Source organism: Mus musculus, chromosome 7 (genome assembly GCF_000001635.26).
Source record: "Mus musculus strain C57BL/6J chromosome 7, GRCm38.p6 C57BL/6J".
In the NCBI taxonomy this organism is placed as follows: Eukaryota; Metazoa; Chordata; class Mammalia; order Rodentia; family Muridae; genus Mus; species Mus musculus.
This window is the reverse complement of record NC_000073.6, coordinates 26,363,894-26,384,022: the sequence shown is the minus strand read 5'-3', so window position 1 is coordinate 26,384,022 and position 20,129 is coordinate 26,363,894. Positions and strand designations below refer to the sequence as shown.

Below are 20,129 nucleotides of genomic sequence, written 5' to 3'. Positions count from 1 at the left end.
TGTGAATCTGACCTCAAGTTCTCTTGCTTGCACAACAAATATACTTACCCACTTAGCCCTCTCTCCAGCATGGTAAATCTATTACTTGTCTATGCTTGTTTAGATGGTATAGTCAGAAAGGCTTCCTATTGAGCCTTGATACTGGTGTTTGGAGCTGTGTGGCGCTGCATGTGTTAAGTTCCTCCATTTATACAAAGAAGAATTCTACCACAGAGCCAGTATTAGGTAGAAAGGTAAGCAGCTTCATTGCAGTGCCTGACACTTTTCCTTTATTCATACTGTTCAGAGTGTCCTGGTGATTACATTGGACAGGATTTGAGAATTTGTGTATGTTTTAAGGTGGTGCTCATACTGTGTTTCATTAGTTGACTTTTCACACATTAAATTTAGTCTGCTAGCTCATACTTGATCAAAATGTGTAAATCTTACTCGACATAGGTTGCAGTTCCATCAGGAGTCCCAAACATCTATACTAATTCACATAAAAATTACATTTCTCACTAAAAGAAGAGGAGCTTGAGAATGTAGTAAATTTAGATGCCTTCAGCAGTGAATCATAGATAGTAGTAATGAATCCATGCAGAGATTTAATTCTAGTTTATCTCATTTCAATCCACCTCTCTTTATTATAATTTTTATTTAGTGCATTGATTTGTAGTTTTATTTCTTTATATATAGAGAGAATTTGGATTACTTTCACTTTCTATTCAGTTCTGTTTCCCTTCTATTTCATCACCTGACTTCTTTACACATTCCTTTCTCACACTGACATCTTTTTGTTTTGTCAGCTATGGAGTTTAGGGTTAAACTAAGTGAGTCTATGAGTTTAGAAAAGTGTGTTAGACATTGGTGGGCTCAATTGTTGGTGTAACACAAAAGGTGACTCCTCTTCTCCAGAAGCCAACAGTTCAGCTGGGAGAAGTAGATCTGTGTGACCCTCTTCCCACCTTATATTGACTGGTATGAGGCATAGTCTTTTGCAGGCCAAATAAGGCATCCATAGCTGCTATGGATCAAGACTGCAATGTATATACAATGCTCAGATGGCATTTTGTATCACAGTGCTCTCTCTCTTCTTTTCCCACCCTGCTTTCCTCTCCTTTCATTTGTTCTCCCTGTATTTCCTCACCTTGTCTCTTCTTCCCTCCTCTCCTCTCTACTCTACTCTCCTTTTTTGAAGAAGATTTTTTTTATTTTATTTCAATATGATGGGTGTTTTGCCTGCATATATGCTTATGTACCATGTGAATACAGTGTCCGTGGAGCTCAGAAGAGATGATTAGATTCTCTGTAACTAAAGTCACAAATGGTTGTGTGCTTCTACTTGGATTCTTGGAATCAAACTTGGGTCCTATTCAAGAGCATGAAATGGTCTTAAACTTTTAGGCATTTCCTGCCCTAGGGACCACTTTCTTAATCACTATGCTATGTGAACCCACTTTGCTTGTATGAATTTTTTCCAGTGTCAAGGGTAACTGCCAGTTTTGAGAAAGGGTTGGGAGTGATGTGCCTATTTTAGGAATATCTTGAATTGAATTTACCCACTAGAGAATAATGATGTGTTATCTCATTGCAGATTTTCAGCCATCAATTGGACTATGTTATCCATTCTTTTCTGTAACTTACATGTGTTGGATCTGGGCAGCTGTCATTTCAATAAAAAGGTCATAGAGGTCCTCTGTAATTCTTTGTCTCCAACTCCTAATATGCCTCTGACTGTTTTTAAGCTCCAAAGATTGTTGTAAGTTTGATAGTCACTCATTCTTTAAGTAGATAGAAGAAAAATTCCCTCTTCCTTGTGGAGAAGATTAATACATAAATAAATGTAGAACTAAAATCAAAAGTAGTAAATATAATAGTACCAAGAGTCATATATTTGAAGGTTTGTGTCACACACACACACACACACACACACACACACACACATCTGATTTATATATAGTTTTTAAAATGCCTGTACATCGTGTGTGTGTGTGTGTGTGTGTGTGTGTGTGTGTGTGTGTGCACTAAAATAAAACTAGGCAGGTATTGACTATGTTGTAGGGACTATAATGAATGCTAATTAAAGGTCTATATTTAATTATTTTAAATGTGAATATGTATGTTTGCATCTGAATTGGGTTCTCTGGAATTAGAGTTATAAACAGTTGTGAGCTTCCCAACAATGGGTTCTGGGAACTGAACTCTAGTTCTCTGCAAGAACAATATGGGCTCTTAACCACTAAGCCATCTGTCCAGCCCAGTGTTACTTAATCTTCATGATGACATATATTCGTTATCATGAGGAAACATGCCCTGGCCTACGTTTAGCTACACTTTTCCCATCTTGAAAGTGAATAAATACAAAGAGAACAAACAAAGAAACAAACAAACAAACAAAAAACAATTATATCTAATTTTCTTAAATTCTGGAATCCATCCTATGATAATGATGCCTTTAAGTATAGTGCTTAGTAATCCCATGAATGGTGGCATATTCTTTAATTCCAGCACTAGGGAGGCAGGTAGATCTCCGAGTTTGAACCCAGCCTGGTCTACAGAAGGAGTTTCAGAACAACCAGTGCTTTAAAGTGAAACCTCTGCCAAAAAACAACAAACAAACAAACAAACAAACAAACAAAAACAAAACAAAACAAACAAAAAAAACAAAAAGAAAAAAAGGGAAAACTTTAGTTCTTAAAGAGAAATGGGCCATTCTTTTGGGATATATGGCTGGGAATATTAATACAAACTTAAGTATTTGTATTTTATATACAATGTAATTCTGCTTTGGTTTCTGTTTCTATGATAAACACCGTGATGAATGGCAGTCTTGGGGAGAATAATGCTTTTTTTTTTAAACACTCCTTTGTCATAAACTATCACCAAGGGCAGTCAGGACAGGACCTTGAAAGCAAGAACTGAAGCAGAGATCAGAAAGGAATGCTGTTTTCTGGCTTGACTTCCCATGACCTGCCCCTACAACCTTTCTTATTCATATTAGACTTAATTTCCCAGAAGTAATGCCCCTCACAACTATGTACTACCCTGATTACTGATCAATGACATGCCCCACAGACATGCCAATCTGATGGAGGAAATTGCTCCACTCAGGTTCCTTTTACCAAAACAATATGAGGTGGTAACCATAGTAAGCTGTGACAAGGCAATGTAGAGCTTAATATGCAGATAACCATGATTCTCCTTATAATGTTTTAGGTGTTACGCAGATGTGGGTGGGTGAGGGAAATGGAATAAAAGGGAAAGATCTGAGTAGCTTGAGCCTTAGTGCTTGTCTGGTACCTAGAGACAACCAGTAAGAATTTATGGGGTAACCAGAATGCCCCAAAAAACCACAGTGTGTAAAACAAAGCCTGGGAAAGGATTATGTAAGTTGCTCTGCCATGGACCCACATATCTTATATGTGGTATATAATATGACAATTGGTCTTTATCCTGCAGGTGTTCCTTCATGACTAACTTTGGAGATGGTTCATTATTTTGCACATTTCTTCAGATACCACAACTGAAATACCTGAACCTGTATGGCACTGATCTCTCTAATGATGTGGTTGAGATGCTGTGCTCAGCTCTGAAATGTTCAACATGTCGAGTGGAGGAGCTGTTGTAAGTCAATGAATTTTTCATACTCAGTAGTTTTCTTATAATTATTTTGAATAATCACTTTGAAGACTTAACTTTAAAAGTTTTTTTTTAGCACATGTTGTACAAAATAAGTTTCATTTTGACTATTTCATTTTCCCTTTGTTTGCATACATGCATGTGTGCGTGCATGTATGCAGACACTGTATGCAAACACCTGTATACAGGTGCCTTCAAAAGCCAGGAAAGGACTTTAGGTCTCCTGGAGATGGAATTATGTGCAATTATATACTATCTTGTGTGGGTGCCTAGAATTGAGCTCTAGTTCTGTGTTGAAGCAGCAAGTGATAACTGCTGATCTATATCTCCAGCTTCCCCATTAGGACATTTTTTAGGCATGTTTATAAAACGTTCCTGTCAAATTCATTTATATTCTGTTGGTTCCCATTTCCTTCTAAAAATTTCCCCCTTTTTGATGGCTTATTTTTCCTAATGGCTTGAATACCAACATAATACCATATATGAATTTTATTATATTTATTTATTTAGTGTGTGAGACAGGATCCTCATAGAAATCAGAGGTCAACTTGTAGAGGTGCTTGGTAAAAACTTATCAGCATAGAAACAATTGATTAATAAAACTTTCACATGGCCCTTGATGGGAGGCTAGAGAAGAAAGATAAGAGGCAGCTCTGTAACTGGGCTATGTGGAAATTGTGTGAGACTTCAGAGAAGTTGGAAGGGTATAGATTGTCTGTCACTTTAAGTGATATGATAACTCAGATGTGTGTTTAACACCATTAACATTTGTGATACAGTGGCTTATGTTAGGCAATATGCAGTTTGTCCTTTTTCCCAGCTGTGTAAAGGAATTACAAACCTTTGTATTTTCATGAGTGCTTAGTGATGGTAGCAGAAATATTTCCTCTATTTGGACTGTTGTCTTGATTCCAGACATGAAGTTTCCTACAATTTCCAGGTGATGGGGTAAACTATAATTCTAATGAGGTGATCTTTGGTGAGCTACTGCATAGTGGCCATTTCCCACAAGGACAGAGCTGGCACCATGTTCTGTAACTATCATTCTCATTTCCTTTCCTCCACGAGTACTTCAGTTTGGAGTGATCTGATCACGCTTACATGGAAACGCTTCCTTTTAAAAATAACCAAACTTCAGAGTTTTCATCCTGCTTAGCATTAACTGTCATCTTGGCCTGAAGAAGACTCTTGGTTCAGTAATTGTCTATCAGAATGGAATGTTGGGAATGTTGGTAAGGATTAGTTGACATAAGAAGGTCCAGTCTACTGTGTCTGGGCATGGTTAACTTATATTCTAATAAGTCTACCTAGCTAATCACAAACCAACAAACAGCTCCTTCATAAATCTTGAATCAAGCTTCCTGTGCTTATTGTCTCAATGATGCTGTGACCTGGAAGTATTAGCCCAATCATCTCCTGTTGGCTTTGGTGAGAGTGTTTTATCATGGTGATAGAATGAAATTAGAAATATATCCACGTGGAGCACACTGCATCCATGAGGCAAAGGTTCTTGTACTTGGGATCCTTCTAGAGCTTTTCTATGCAATGTGTTCTTTTTGAGTGTTTCTATTATCCTTATCATATCTTTTGAATATACTAAACTGGCATGTGAGACAACCTTTAAGCTTCATGACATCCTCAGAAAGCTAAACACAGGGAGAAGGATGTAAGAATGTCAACCTGTAGCTGATTGATCAGAACCACAGGTTAGATACAATGGGCTTTATAACTGATACCAGAAATCTAGAAGGGAGGGTACCTGTGAGAGACCTGAGAAGTGTGTGTGTGTGTGTGTGTGTGTGTGTGTGTGTGTGTGTGTGTGTGTGTGTAAGTGTTAAGAGTAATCAGACTTATAAGGTTGCAGATCATATTTTAGTGATGGGGTCTATATATGCATTAAAGACATGGCTTTTGTCTACTACATTCCAGGAACACTATATCTTCTTCTGTTGAGTGTTGTGACAACCAATATCACCAAACATTTTCAAATGGATCTTAGAAAGTAAAAATCACCCATAACTGAAAACTACTGGCTTGGGCTTATTCCCAATCAGTAGAGCTCTATAAATTCACTATAATAGCTAAGCAATAATGCTTATAAATTAAATAAGCCTATAATATAGGTTTGACTGGTATTAGAATCTGGGGCATTTGTCTAAGCAATACACAGTCTTATATAGATAACCTAAAGATTTTATTCCTAACCTGTGACATGTTTCTCACATGTAGGTTGGGAAAATGTGACATATCAAGTGAGGCTTGTGGCATAATGGCAACTTTCCTTATCAACTCTAAGGTGAAACATCTCTCATTGGTTGAAAATCCCTTGAAGAACAAAGGAGTGATGTTTCTGTGTAAAATGCTGAAGGACCCAAGCTGTGTTCTGGAATCACTGATGTGAGTTATTCTAGGAGAGCATGCCCTGGAAGTGTTGCAGAATGCTACACATTGGTCTGAGGATCATAAAGGTGGTCACATACTCTTTAAGGAATACAGGAGAACTTGTGTTATGCCATTAGACTCTGTCACTATCTATGCCTCAGATGCCATACCAGTAAGTGGAGCAAATGCAAGCAGAGATACCATGAAACTCAGTTCAGACAAGCCAAGGCTACTTCTGAAACTTCTTTTACATAATTTTAGCTTAGTGAATGTAATTATCATAAATAAAGATGAGGCATCTGGAAAGAGATTGGAACCCATACTGGATAACTTACTATTCCATCAAAGGCCTTAAGATGGAGAATGTGCTCAAAGGCACCTTGCTTGTGGAAGAGGAAGAGTCTAGAGACACACAGTATTATGTGCTCTGTGATCATGTATTCATCCAGTAATACACACCTGTGGGGCTTACAGATATGAGCAATCATATAAAATGTAGGAACATTGAATAGTGACAATTATAGAGACACCTGTTTATCAAAGAAAACTAGTTCAAATTAAGTATCCTTTATGTGTACTGCTTATGAAGAGAGTGTTTAAATTTCTTTTGAAATATTTGCATATTATAAACCTGGGTAATTGTCACCAAGCTCAACCCTGAAATTTATTTACATGCTGTGTTGGTGCACATGGCTTGGGGTTAGTTTTACACATTACTTTCAGTGCCTTTGTGTTTGTACATGAGCACAGTTGTGGAATTTTCTTATTGTGGTATCATGGGATGTTGAAAACATTTTGTATTTTGGAACATCACTTTTATTAAGGAATGCTTAATATGAAATAAAATAAATGTTTATTTATTTTCCTACCAATTTTATGTGTATGTATGTATGTTTGTCCTTGCATAGGTTTATATGTATGCATAAGTTGTATGTAAATGAGAATGCAGAGGTTAAAGGAGGTCATTAGTCCTTGGCACTGTAGTCATAGGAGGTTATGAGCAACACATAAGTGTTGTGTGGGTGCTTGGAACTGAACCTCAGTCCTCTGCAAGATCAGAAAGTGATTATAAATGTTGAACTAACACTCCAGTCTTGAAATGATGTTTGTAAAAGAAAGGGAGAAAAGAATGCACTATAAAAAGTTAAAGAATGTTTCAAAAAGAGAAAAAAATTACATTACAAGACAAAATTTTTTTGGTTGTGTAATTACCATTTGATATTATGTAGTAGATTAAATTAATTTATACTTGGTGAGTAGTAACTATAAAGAGCTACACTGATCACGAGTTGCCTTAAATATTAGTCTTTAAAATACTAGTCTTTAACCCATACAAGTAACAGGATTAGGAAAATTATTTAAAATAATAGGATTTGTCTGGAGTAAGAGATAAGTTGGTAAAAACGCTTGGCCACTCAAACATGATGACTTGAATTTGATCACCAGAACACATGTGAAAAGTCCAGAGATAGTGACACACTGAGGAACTGGAGGCAGCAGGATGGATCCCTGGGGCTCGCTGGACAACCAGCTAAGTCTAATAAATGAGTTGTAGGCCAGTGAGAGACACTATCTCAAAAGAGATTCCTTGTGTTCCTGAGTATGTCATCTGAGCTGTCCTCTGATCTCCACATGCATGTGTACAGAGACAGACAGACAGATGCACAGGCTCAGGCACAAGCAATCACACACACACACACACACATGTACACACACACAGACAACAAAAGGGTATAATGAAAAAACTTAATGGAGTCACTAGAAAAGGATTTATCATAAATGATAAATTTCTGGTATGGGTGGAAATGTTAGTCGACTTCCTGTTCTACAAATAAGTTGTCAGGTAAATCAACAGTCAATTTTGCCTACATCTGTGGTGATCTAGTTTTTCAAAAATATTTGAAAATGTTTCTATCGAGAGAGAGAGAGAGAGAGAGAGAGAGAGAGAGAGAGAGAGAGAACTTGCAAACATATGAAGGACAGAAGACAATTTTGTGGGATTTGGTTATTTGCTTCCATCCTATGGGAATTAACTCAGGTCCTTGTGGCCACCAGCCTGAGAGGAGAAAGGTGCCAGAGGTGGAGATCACAGTCCAGATGGCCATGAATATGGACAGCATGATATGCAGAGACTGCTGGAACAAGACAAGTCTAGTTTATTGTTTCAGTGATAGGGCATAGAAGGGATTTTTAGGGGTACAGGTGGAAAGCACTAATTGGTCATGCCATCAAAGGAGCAATATGGGCTGATTGATTATACTACAGGACCTAATTATCATCTAGGTGGGAAGCCAGAGTAGGATGGATGTGCTGAGTTATACACCCTTGCAGAGAGCTCTGTACAATGTCACATTTTAGACAAGGGCACACAAGGCCAGCCAGGTGCCAAGCTCTGAAAGCCACCCATTCCTGAGGGACTACAACCTTATAGCAAGGTTCCCCGGATGGTCCTCAGGCTTGGTAGCAAGAGTGTTTAGCTATCTCACCAGACTATTTCAGGTTTTTTTTCATGCAAAGTAGAAATTCAGTATAGGAAAAACATGAAAAACTGAGGAGGCATGTGAATTCAAAAGTAAGTTGTTGACATGTGATCCTCTTTCAGGTTGTCTTACTGCTGTCTCACATTCATTGCCTGTGGACATCTCTATGAAGCTCTTTTAAGCAACAAACACCTCTCTCTCCTTGATCTGGGATCAAATTTCCTGGAAGATATTGGAGTGAACCTTCTGTGTGAAGCTTTGAAATATCCAAACTGCACCCTCAAGGAGTTATGGTAGGACTATGTTTTCATTCATTGCTGGGGGCGCTATTTCCAATGTTGGCATTCAGAAAATAGGATAGCATTGTCCGAATGTCATCGTCACTTCAGAAATTGTCTTAGGTCTGCCACCCATAATACCTATCTTAAGATATGGAGTCTGTCGTCATTGGGTTATGAGGATGAGTCCCCAGAGACTACTGCTTGATCACATGGTAAAACATTTACACTCTATCAAGGCTTGAGAGATGACTCAGTGGTTGAGAGCACTTGTTAATGAGTCATAAGGACCAGACTCTGCATTCCAGCACCCATGTTTGACAGTTCACAATCACCTGTAACTACAGCATCATGTCCTTTACTGGCCTCCATGGGTAGACACCCCACTAACATGTATGCATACACTCACATGTGCTCATGCACACTGACACAAGTGAAAAAGGCATGTCTACGAGCAAGAAGGATATCAGTCTTTCTCAACATACTGTAGCAACCAGTTTATTCTAACTCCTCTCTCTTGATAAAGAGATTAAGTATAGACCTCGTATGACAGAATTGAAGTGATGGGCATGTATGTATATCAGACACAAAGATATTGTGTTTATGTATGAAGATCACAGTTTCTAAATCTTTATACTATTGGTTTTAGTAGTATGTTTTTATCAATTAGATGCCAATAGCACTCTCTGGCATGGGGTGGCAAACCAAAGTACATCTAGATGCCATATAAGCTGGCTCAGGAAGGGTTTGAGGAGATGTTAATAGTATTTCTATATCATTACATACCAGTAGCACTCTCTGGCCTAGGGTGCCAGACCAATGTACATGTAGATACTATAAGAATCCCCTGGAGGGTAAAATTCTTCCATGCTTGAGAGCTATTTTATACATACATATATCCCTGCATAAATCCATATGTATATATATCTTGATCACTCATGACTCTATGCATGTGTCTTGTGTATATTTACATATCTATCTGCCTATCTCATATCCACCCAACTATTATCTGTAATCTATGAAATCAACATGTCTCCCTTGTCTACCATTTAAAAATTTATTGCCTTTACTTATATATCATCAACCTCTTCATATATTCATTTGCAAATCACTTTACATTACAATCTATATATCTACTAATTTGTATATGTTCATTATTCATCTAACATTCATCTACCTAATGTCTATAATTAACATATATGCATAATCTATGTGTTCTCAATTCCTTACCTATCTTATACCAACTATATTCCTTTTGTCCCTCAACATTTCTATTGTCGCAGACCCTCTGGGTCCTTTTGTCTGTGTGGATGGGTCCCTGGGTGCAGATGGGCAAGGAGTCGGCGGGAATGACAGACAGATGCACACAGGAGATTGTGTAGAATCTGAAAGTATTTTTTCAGGTCAAGCATCAAACTTTTTAGTACAGCAGAATAGAAAAAAAAAAAAAAACAGATGAGATACAATCCACTAAGTTACAGTGACATAATACAAAAGGAATGTATACATCAAAAGAAGGCGGGGACCAGACCACTGTCACTAAGAAGGGAGCCAAGTGTAAAACTAGTCTATTGTTAAGCCCACCACCAGGGGTTCTACTTTAGCAGACCTTCTCATGAGTACTGCAATACCACAACCCCCCTATTTCCTGGGCCCTGATAATTTTTAGTATAAGTGTAACTTTTAAGTATCTGTGGAGAATCTCCATTTGTCAGAAGAATTCACCAACTCGCTTCTAATATGCAATGTAGCTTGTACTGAAGATTTCTATCTCGGTGGGATTCCCTGGCTCTTTCATGGTAAACACTCTGTAGACCAGCCCTGAGTTGCTGTCCTTACTAAATACTCTGCAGACCAGCCCTGAGCTGCCGACTCCGTCTTTTGTAATGTTTAATTAGTTACTGAATAGGTAACTTCCTTACTGCATTTCTACCGGATTCCAAGCTCATCAGCTTCTGGCACATTGGAACACTGGTGGGAGACTTAACTATATCAGAATTCAATCTTAAAAGGCACTTATAATAAAATAATACTAAAAGAGAGCACATGGGTCCATACACTAGACTAACTCGGGCATAGGGTATGAGTATACGGGTTAATGAGAATGCCAAAGCTCCAGGAGGTGCGTTTCCGTGAAACTCTTTGCCTCATGAGTGTTTCCAGGCCTCTCGTCCTCCCAAGCAAACTTCACTGGAGTGTGCATAGCATTATTTAAAGTGTCATGGGAAACCATGAACTTCAGGCTCAGGAAGGGTTTAAGGACATGTTATATTAATTACTGGGAGAAATTCAACACATGGTGATATTGCACACGAATCTGAAATCAGTGATATGTACTCCACTTATTTCTTTATGACATATGTATTATAACCAGAAGGAATGAGAGTAGAAACACCACATAAAGAGATCAAAGCAGAAAAACTTAGGTGAGCCAATGTAGAGCAGAGGACCCCAGTTGGGACTTTATGGTTCATATAAATAAGTCAAGCTGTTAAGATGGAATTTCATGGACTGGGAATATAGCTCAGTTGATAGAATTCTTACTTTGTATACACTTTTGAGTTTGACTCTTCAGCACAGGCTTAAATAAAAGCTATGGTAGCTCCATAACTATAATCTCAGCACTGGGGGATAAAGTTAGGAACTTAAAAGTCATCCTTAGCTATGTAAAGAATCTGAAGCCTGGCTTGTTTACATGAGATTCTATCTAAAAAAAGGGGGCAAGAATGGGAAAATGAAATGTGGTCAATGAATAATGGCTGCTGGAATGGAGAATCATTCTCCACAAGGGGACGCTCTGACCCAGGTTATCCACCCCCTGGATACATGTACATACAAGCAAAGCTAAGTGGACTTATTAGGTTGCATATACATGTACATATGTGCATGCACAGACATATATCACATGTATGCATGTAACGAGAATAATTAAAGAAGAGATTGTTAATTTGGAAGGGGTACTGGGGGAAATGGAGGAAGAGGTGGAGTGATATTGATGGCTGTAGATGCAGTACTCATATGAAGTTCTAAAAAATAAAATTAAAAATGGAACAAAACAAAAGGATTGGGGAGTAAGTGTATTTACAACTATGTTTTCCCCAGGTTGCCTGGTTGCTATTTAACTTCAGAATGCTGTGAAGAGATCTCGGCTGTCCTGACTTGCAATAAAAATCTAAAGACCCTGAAACTTGGCAACAATAACATACAAGACACTGGTGTCAAACGGTTATGTGAAGCTCTGTGTCATCCTAAATGTAAAGTGCAGTGTCTTGGGTGAGTTTCTCTTAACTGCCATGGTGGGAGGGCTCACAATTTGATGAGGAGATGCTAGAGGGTTAATAGGGTTAAGAAGTCCAACTAGCATAGGCTCATAAGTTTTGAGGAAATGCACAGGTCTTGTACAGCTGCTGTGATATTGAATGCAATACTCCTGTTATGTCTTACCCCACCTCAATATCTGGTTCTTCTAGTCTTTCTGCCCCTTCTTCTGTTGTATTCCCTGAATCTTGAGGGGAGAGATTGGGGTAAATGCTTCATTTGTGCCTTTGAACACTGTACCCTCTCTGAATGTTGACTATGTGAGTCTCCATATTATTCAGTCCATGACAAAATGAAGCTTCTTTGATGAGGCATGAGAGCTAAACATTTTTTCAACTTGTAGGTCTCAACCTCTTTGATTTGAAATAAGGATTTGCTCAGTGTTGGTAATGTGGACATTTGTGATTGGCTAGATGTTTGATTAGATGCCTAGAACTGGCACTGAACGACACAATCTTTTTCTGGAATATTCCTGCTCACAGGTTAGACATGTGTGAGCTCAGCAATGACTGTTGTGAAGACCTGGCATTGGCTCTTATCACTTGCAACACATTGAAGAGCTTAAATCTGGACTGGAATGCCTTGCATCACTCTGGGCTGGTGATGCTCTGTGAGGCTCTGAACCACAAAAAGTGTAAACTGAATATGCTTGGGTGAGTATACACTGTCTCCCATGGTCAGGAATGGCTTCAAAACAAGTTCTTCTGTGTCACTTTTCATAACCTCAGCTCCAGGGTTGAGGAGTTCTGTTGTGTAGGCCCACTGTCACACGTTAACAGATTGATACCTATGCACTCATGGGTAATCATCCTATGGTAGTGATTACTCCAAATATCATCAGTCATTTTTTAAAATAATATGGCTTATTTTTATAAGTTGCCATTCTGTTCTAAAGCATGGAATCACAAAAATTGCAGAAAATGAGTAGATTTAGAAGTATGGCAACCAGAAAGAAATAAGGTACATGTTCTCTCTCATATACAGATCATAATCTACCCCCCCCACACACACACACACAAATACATGTACACACGCACAAGGGTATAATATACTGGACATGAAATAAAAAGATAAATGGTTATAAATATAAATTCACATATATAGTATACCTTGTGTTATTCAGTAAATGGTCTCTCAAGACAACACCTTTTCAATGACAAATTGATTTTTTTTTCTCTTTTTTTTTTTCCATTTTTTATTAGGTATTTAACTCATTTACATTTCCAATGCTATACCAAAAGTCCCCCATATCCACCCACCCCCACTCCCCTGCCCATCCACTCCCCCTTTTTGGCCCTGGTGTTCCCCTGTACTGGGGCATATAAAGTTTGCAAGTCCAATGGGCCTCTCTTTCCAGTGATGGCCGACTAGGCCATCTTTTGATATATATGCAGCTAGAGTCAAGAGCTCCGGGGTACTGGTTAGTTCATAATGTTGTTCCACCTATAGGGTTGCAGATCCCTTTAGCTCCTTGGCTACTTTCTCTAGCTCCTCCATTGGGAGCCCTATGATCCATCCATTAGCTGACTGTGAGTATCCACTTCTGTGTTTGCTAGGCCCCGGCATAGTCTCACAAGAGACAGCTACATCTGGGTCCTTTCAATAAAATCTTGCTAGTGTATGCAATGGTGTCAGCGTTTGGATGCTGATTATGGGGTGGATCCCTGGATATGGCAGTCTCTACATGGTCCATCCTTTCATCTCAGCTCCAAACTTTGTCTCTGTAACTCCTTCCATGGGTGTTTTGTTCCCAAATCTAAGGAGGGGCATAGTGTCCACACTTCAGTCTTCATTCTTCTTGAGTTTCATGTGTTTAGCAAATTATATCTTATATCTTGGGTATCCTAGGTTTGGGGCTAATATCCACTTATCAGTGAATACATATTGTGTGAGTTTCTTTGTGAATGTGTTACCTCACTCAGGATGATGCCCTCCAGGTCCATCCATTTGGCTATGAATTTCATAAATTCATTCTTTTTAATAGCTGAGTAGTACTCCATTGTGTAGATGTACCACATTTTCTGTATCCAGTCCTCTGTTGAGGGGCATCTAGGTTCTTTCCAGCTTCTGGCTATTATAAATAAGGCTGCTATGAACATAGTGGAGCATGTGTCCTTCTTACCTGTTGGGGTATCTTCTGGATATATGCCCAGGAGAGGTATTGCTGGATCCTCCGGTAGTACTATGTCCAATTTTCTGAGGAACCGCCAGACTGATTTCCAGAGTGGTTGTACAAGCCTACACTCCCACCAACAATGGAGGAGTGTTCCTCTTTCTCCACATCCACGCCAGCATCTGCTGTCACCTGAATTTTTGATCTTAGCCATTCTGACTGGAGTGAGGTGGAATCTCAGGGTTGTTTTGATTTGCATTTCCCTGATGATTAAGGATGTTGAACATTTTTTCAAGTGCTTCTCTGCCATTCGGTATTCCTCAGGTGAGAATTCTTTGTTCAGTTCTGAGCCCCATTTTTTAATGGGGTTATTTGATTTTCTGAAGTCCACCTTCTTGAGTTCTTTATATATGTTGGATATTAGTCCCCTATCTGATTTAGGATAGGTAAAGATCCTTTCCCAATCTGTTGGTGGTCTTTTTGTCTTATTGACGGTGTCTTTTGCCTTGCAGAAACTTTGGAGTTTCATTAGGTCCCATTTGTCAATTCTCGATCTTACAGCACAAGCCATTGCTGTTCTGTTCAGGAATTTTTCCCCTGTGCCCATATCTTCAAGGCTTTTCCCCACTTTCTCCTCTATAAGTTTCAGTGTCTCTGGTTTTATGTGAAGATCCTTGATCCACTTAGATTTGACCTTAGTACAAGGAGATAAGTATGGATCGATTCGCATTCTTCTACACGATAACAACCAGTTGTGCCAGCACCAATTGTTGAAAATGCTGTCTTTCTTCCACTGGATGGTTTTAGCTCCCTTGTCGAAGATCAAGTGACCATAGGTGTGTGGGTTCATTTCTGGGTCTTCAATTCTATTCCATTGGTCTACTTGTCTGTCTCTATACCAGTACCATGCAGTTTTTATCACAATTGCTCTGTAGTAAAGCTTTAGGTCTGGCATGGTGATTCCGCCAGAAGTTCTTTTATCCTTGAGAAGACTTTTTGCTATCCTAGGTTTTTTGTTATTCCAGACAAATTTGCAAATTGCTCCTTCCAATTCGTTGAAGAATTGAGTTGGAATTTTGATGGGGATTGCATTGAATCTGTAGATTGCTTTTGGCAAGATAGCCATTTTTACAATGTTGATCCTGCCAATCCATGAGCACGGGAGATCTTTCCATCTTCTGAGATCTTCCTTAATTTCTTTCTTCAGAGATTTGAAGTTTTTATCATACAGATCTTTCACTTCCTTAGTTAGAGTCACGCCAAGATATTTTATATTATTTGTGACTATTGAGAAGGGTGTTGTTTCCCTAATTTCTTTCTCAGCCTGTTTATTCTTTGTATAGAGAAAGGCCATTGACTTGTTTGAGTTTATTTTATATCCAGCTACTTCACCGAAGCTGTTTATCAGGTTTAGGAGTTCTCTGGTAGAATTTTTAGGGTCACTTATATATACTATCATATCATCTGCAAAAAGTGATATTTTGACTTCCTCTTTTCCAATTTGTATCCCCTTGATCTCCTTTTGTTGTCGATTGCTCTGGCTAATACTTCAAGTACTATGTTGAAAAGGTAGGGAGAAAGTGGGCAGCCTTGTCTAGTCCCTGATTTTAGTGGGATTGCTTCCAGTTTCTCTCCATTTACTTTGATGTTGGCTACTGGTTTGCTGTAGATTGCTTTTATCATGTTTAGGTATGGGCCTTGAATTCCTGATCTTTCCAAAACTTTTATCATGAATGGGTGTTGGATCTTGTCAAATGCTTTTTCTGCATCTAACGAGATGATCATGTGATTTTTGTCTTTGAGTTTGTTTATATAATGGATTACATTGATGGATTTTCGTATATTAAACCATCCCTGCATCCCTGGAATAAAACCTACTTGGTCAGGATGGATGATTGCTTTAATGTGTTCTTGGATTCGGTTAGCGAGAATTTTATTGAGGATTTTTGCATCGATATTCATAAGAGAAATTGGTCTGAAGTTCTCTATCTTTGTTGGATCTTTCTGTGGTTTAGGTATCAGAGTAATAGTGGCTTCATAAAATGAGTTGGGTAGAGTACCTTCTACTTCTATTTTGTGAAATAGTTTGTGCAGAATTGGAATTAGATCTTCTTTGAAGGTCTGATAGAACTCTGCACTAAACCCATCTGGTCCTGGGCTTTTTTTGGTTGGGAGACTATTAATAACTGCTTCTATTTCTTTAGGTGATATGGGACTGTTTAGATGGTCAACTTGATCCTGATTCAACTTTGGTACCTGGTATCTGTCCAGAAATTTGTCCATTTCATCCAGGTTTTCCAGTTTTGTTGAGTATAGCCTTTTGTAGAAGGATCTGATGGTGTTTTGGATTTCTTCAGGATCTGTTGTTATGTCTCCCTTTTCAGTTCTGATTTTGTTAATTAGGATTTTGTCTCTGTGCCCTTTAGTGAGTCTAGCTAAGGGTTTATCTATCTTGTTGATTTTCTCAAAGAACCAACTCCTCGTTTGGTTAATTCTTTGAATAGTTCTTCTTGTTTCCACTTGGTTGATTTCACCCCTGAGTTTGATTATTTCCTGCCGTCTACTCCTCTTGGGTGAATTTGCTTCCTTTTTTTCTAGGGCTTTTAGATGTGTTGTCAAGCTGCTAGTATGTGCTGTCTCCCGTTTCTTCTTGGAGGCACTCAGAGCTATGAGTTTCCCTCTTAGAAATGCTTTCATTGTGTCCCATAGGTTTGGGTACGTTGTGGCTTCATTTTCATTAAACTCTAAAAAGTCTTTAATTTCTTTCTTTATTCCTTCCTTGACCAAGGTATCATTGAGAATAGTGTTATTCAGTTTCCACGTGAATGTTGGCTTTCCATTATTTATGTTGTTATTGAAGATCAGTCTTAGGCCATGGTGGTCAGAGGTCTTAGGGTCCAGTGGGGAGTCCCGTGTGGGCCCTTGCGGGTGTTGGGCAAGACTCTGCTGGCAAGGAAGCCGACAAATTGATTTTTATAACTTTTTTCTTTATATGTGTGAATATTTTGTCACACCTCCACCCTGTTGATTTAAATCCTGTACTAGGGCTATAAAGAGTATTGTTAAAGCAAGGATGAGGGAAGAGCTCCAGGGTGTTAGCACAGATGGTTAATCATGGTAAGAATGCTATAGTTGGTGCAGGACTGACCAAAGGAGAGGGTGGAGAGTCTGGAGCTGAAATTGAGCAAGAGATCTAAAAGAGCACAGCACATCAGTGTGAACTCTTTGTGTAATTAAAGGTGACATAGCACATGCTTATAGTCACTAGACAAGGAAAAAACAGAGGGGAGAAGAAGCTTAAGGAAGCCAGCTGTACTTTCAGAGAGATCCGTGTTCCAGTTTTAAGTTTTAAAATTCAGGGAGACTAATGGTCAAAAACCTAAAGGAAAATTTTCAAGAGAGAAAATGTTATTGATTATATTGAATATTCATTCTCAAGACATTATTTGACAAAAAAAATTCAAAAACCAAGCCCACATCTGTGATCCTTTACTCCCAGGCAATATTGAAGAAGGCATAGAAAGGTGGTAAGAGGTGGGAATCACCTATAAAGCAGCACCTGCTAGGCTCAATAAGATAGACATAGGCATGAACAGACTGTAGCAGAGGGTGCCGCCACAAGACCTGCATAAAATCAAGTCAAAATTCCAAAGATAGAGGAGGGTCTTCTGAGACCTTACCCCTAGCTGAAGAGTTATTTACATTTAGTGGCTTCAAGGGGAAGGAGAGTCGGTTCTCTTCAATGATGTATCCTCTGCTAGGTTGCATATTCTCCAGAGGAGGCTCCTAAAAGCATACATTTATGGGAATCTCTAGTTAGATTCACCAAGCAGGAAAAGGACATAAAATTTGGAAAAGAATGTGGAAGGGTCTGAGAGGGGAATGGGGAAAGAATATGATCAAAACATATGATATGCATAAGAAATTCTCAAAAATAAACGCATTGATTTTTAAAATATGGGTGTAATGATAATAATCATTTGGCAATGTTTAGTGTATGTAGAATTAGTATTTTTTTTTTTAGGTAAGTTTACTGATCATGGCATAGCTGAAATAGTCAGAGAGAATAGGTGAGCTAAGGTATAGGATATGTCATTCAGTGTCTCACAGAAAGTTGATAGGAACACAAAAGGAACAGACTTAATATGAATAATTATAAGATTAGTGGCTAGGACATGAATTACACCGTTGTTCATAAGTTTAAGGAAAGTCAACACTATATAAAGTTATAATGCATGAGTAAGAAATAATGCTCATAGTTAGGCACTTAAACAGTGAGTGGGTAAAAACAGCCATTTTTACTTCAATATTGTTTAACTTTAATTTTAATATCTTGATATTTTATATGCATATTATATGTATATATATATGTTTGTGTGTGTGTGTGTGTGTGTGTGTGTGTGTGTGTGTGTGTGTGTGTGAATGAAAGGGTCTCTACTCTCTGGGAAATAATGATGATTTCACTCCACTCTAGGTTCATTTATTCCTAGGAACAGATGACAGAGAGACAGTCATAGGTGTAAAGAGAGGCAAATGATTGTCAACAAAACTTGGGATGCTGACATAGCTCAGTGAGTGAATGCACTTGCTGCCATACCTGACAACCCAAAATCCCCATAGAAGAAGAGGGAGGATAGATTCCCAGGAATAGTCCTCTGACTGAACTTCTCATATTTGCAGAAGCATGTATCTGCACACACACACACACACACACACACACACACACACACACACACACAAATTAGTGATTTTTTTAAAAAGTAGTAAACAGAAGTTTCTTTTTGTCACCCCAGACTGGACAAATCTTCATTTTCTGAGGAATCACAGACATTTCTGCAAGCTGTGGAAAAGAAAAATAACAATCTGAATGTTTTGCATTTTCCCTGGGTTGAAGATGAACTCAAAAAGAGGGGGGTTCGTCTGGTATGGAACAGCAAGAATTGATCTGTAACAAAGGCTTATCCTTTTTTTATGTTTCTCCTGTATACCCTGTCCCAAGTTGTACACCATGGTACTGGTGGCTGTCTCCAGAGCTGTTCTTCCACATTGTTCCACCCCCACCCTTCTTTACATCTCCCCTCACCACTTTGCAATGTTTATATTACAAGCACATTAAATAAACACTAAGCATGTTTGAAAACATGAATGTTTCCTCAATGAATGTCTTAAAGTATGGGAATTTGACACTGATCCTCTTAAAACTTTCACTCCCAACCAGAACTGTAACTTTTCTTCAGTTGGTGTCATTCTTAGAGCAGCTAACATCCACCTGGACTTCCTCTGTGTAATTCATTCTGTGATCCTTAAAGACAGGAACATTGTGATGCAGAAAGTGGTAAGACAATGTTTAGAAACACAGATCCATAATTTTTGGAAAAGTGACCTCAAAATTTCTCTTTTCTAAGTTCTAGGGATCAGATCTAGGACTCACTCTTGGGGCTGGAAATATACCTGAGAGATTAAAAGTGTCCCTTACTTTTCAGAAGACCAGAGTTCAAACCCTAGCAGTACACTGTGTGCTTCCAAACTCCAGCTCTAGGATATCTGATGTGCATTCCAAGCCTCCATAGGCACATACATGCATGCACACAGATATTATACATATACACACAAACTTTTAAAACTTAACATTTTACATGTTAACTCTTAGTCACTATTGCAATTGCTATAAATTACATCAAATAGATCAGTTCTGTTTAAATAATATATTAAGTTTTAATCTGTTAACTGTTCTCAAGTAGTAGTTCATGAAAGGGGTTATATATCAAATAACCTACATATCAGATATTTACATTATGATTCATAACAGCAGCAAAACTACAGTTCTGAAGTAGGAATGAAGTAATTTTATTGTTTGGGGTCACCACCACATGAAAAACTGTATTAGAGGGTTGCAACATTAGGAAGTCTGAGTTATATTAAATAATATATTCAATA

The 20,129-nt window shown here is 38.4% G+C and overlaps 1 protein-coding gene across 4 annotated transcripts in view; it reads left to right on the top strand.

Moving 5' to 3' along the window:
* Nlrp9c (NLR family, pyrin domain containing 9C) overlaps window positions 1-19,332 on the top strand; it is a 39,010-nt gene extending 19,678 nt beyond the window's left edge. The window contains exons 4-10 of one of the 4 annotated variants that reach the window (NM_001042612.2): window positions 1,577-1,741; window positions 3,442-3,606; window positions 5,851-6,018; window positions 8,606-8,776; window positions 11,864-12,034; window positions 12,562-12,732; window positions 18,986-19,332. In NM_001042612.2, coding sequence (NP_001036077.1) covers window positions 1,577-1,741; window positions 3,442-3,606; window positions 5,851-6,018; window positions 8,606-8,776; window positions 11,864-12,034; window positions 12,562-12,732; window positions 18,986-19,136 — 1,162 coding nt within the window. In that variant the 3' untranslated portion in view covers window positions 19,137-19,332. Of the gene's footprint in view, window positions 1-1,548; window positions 1,742-3,441; window positions 3,607-5,850; window positions 6,019-8,605; window positions 8,777-11,863; window positions 12,035-12,561; window positions 12,737-18,985 lie in introns of those variants that run through there. The other 3 variants (XM_017322312.1, XM_017322313.1, XM_017322314.1) reach the window with 3 other exon arrangements.
* The last annotated feature ends 797 nt before the right edge of the window (window positions 19,333-20,129 follow it).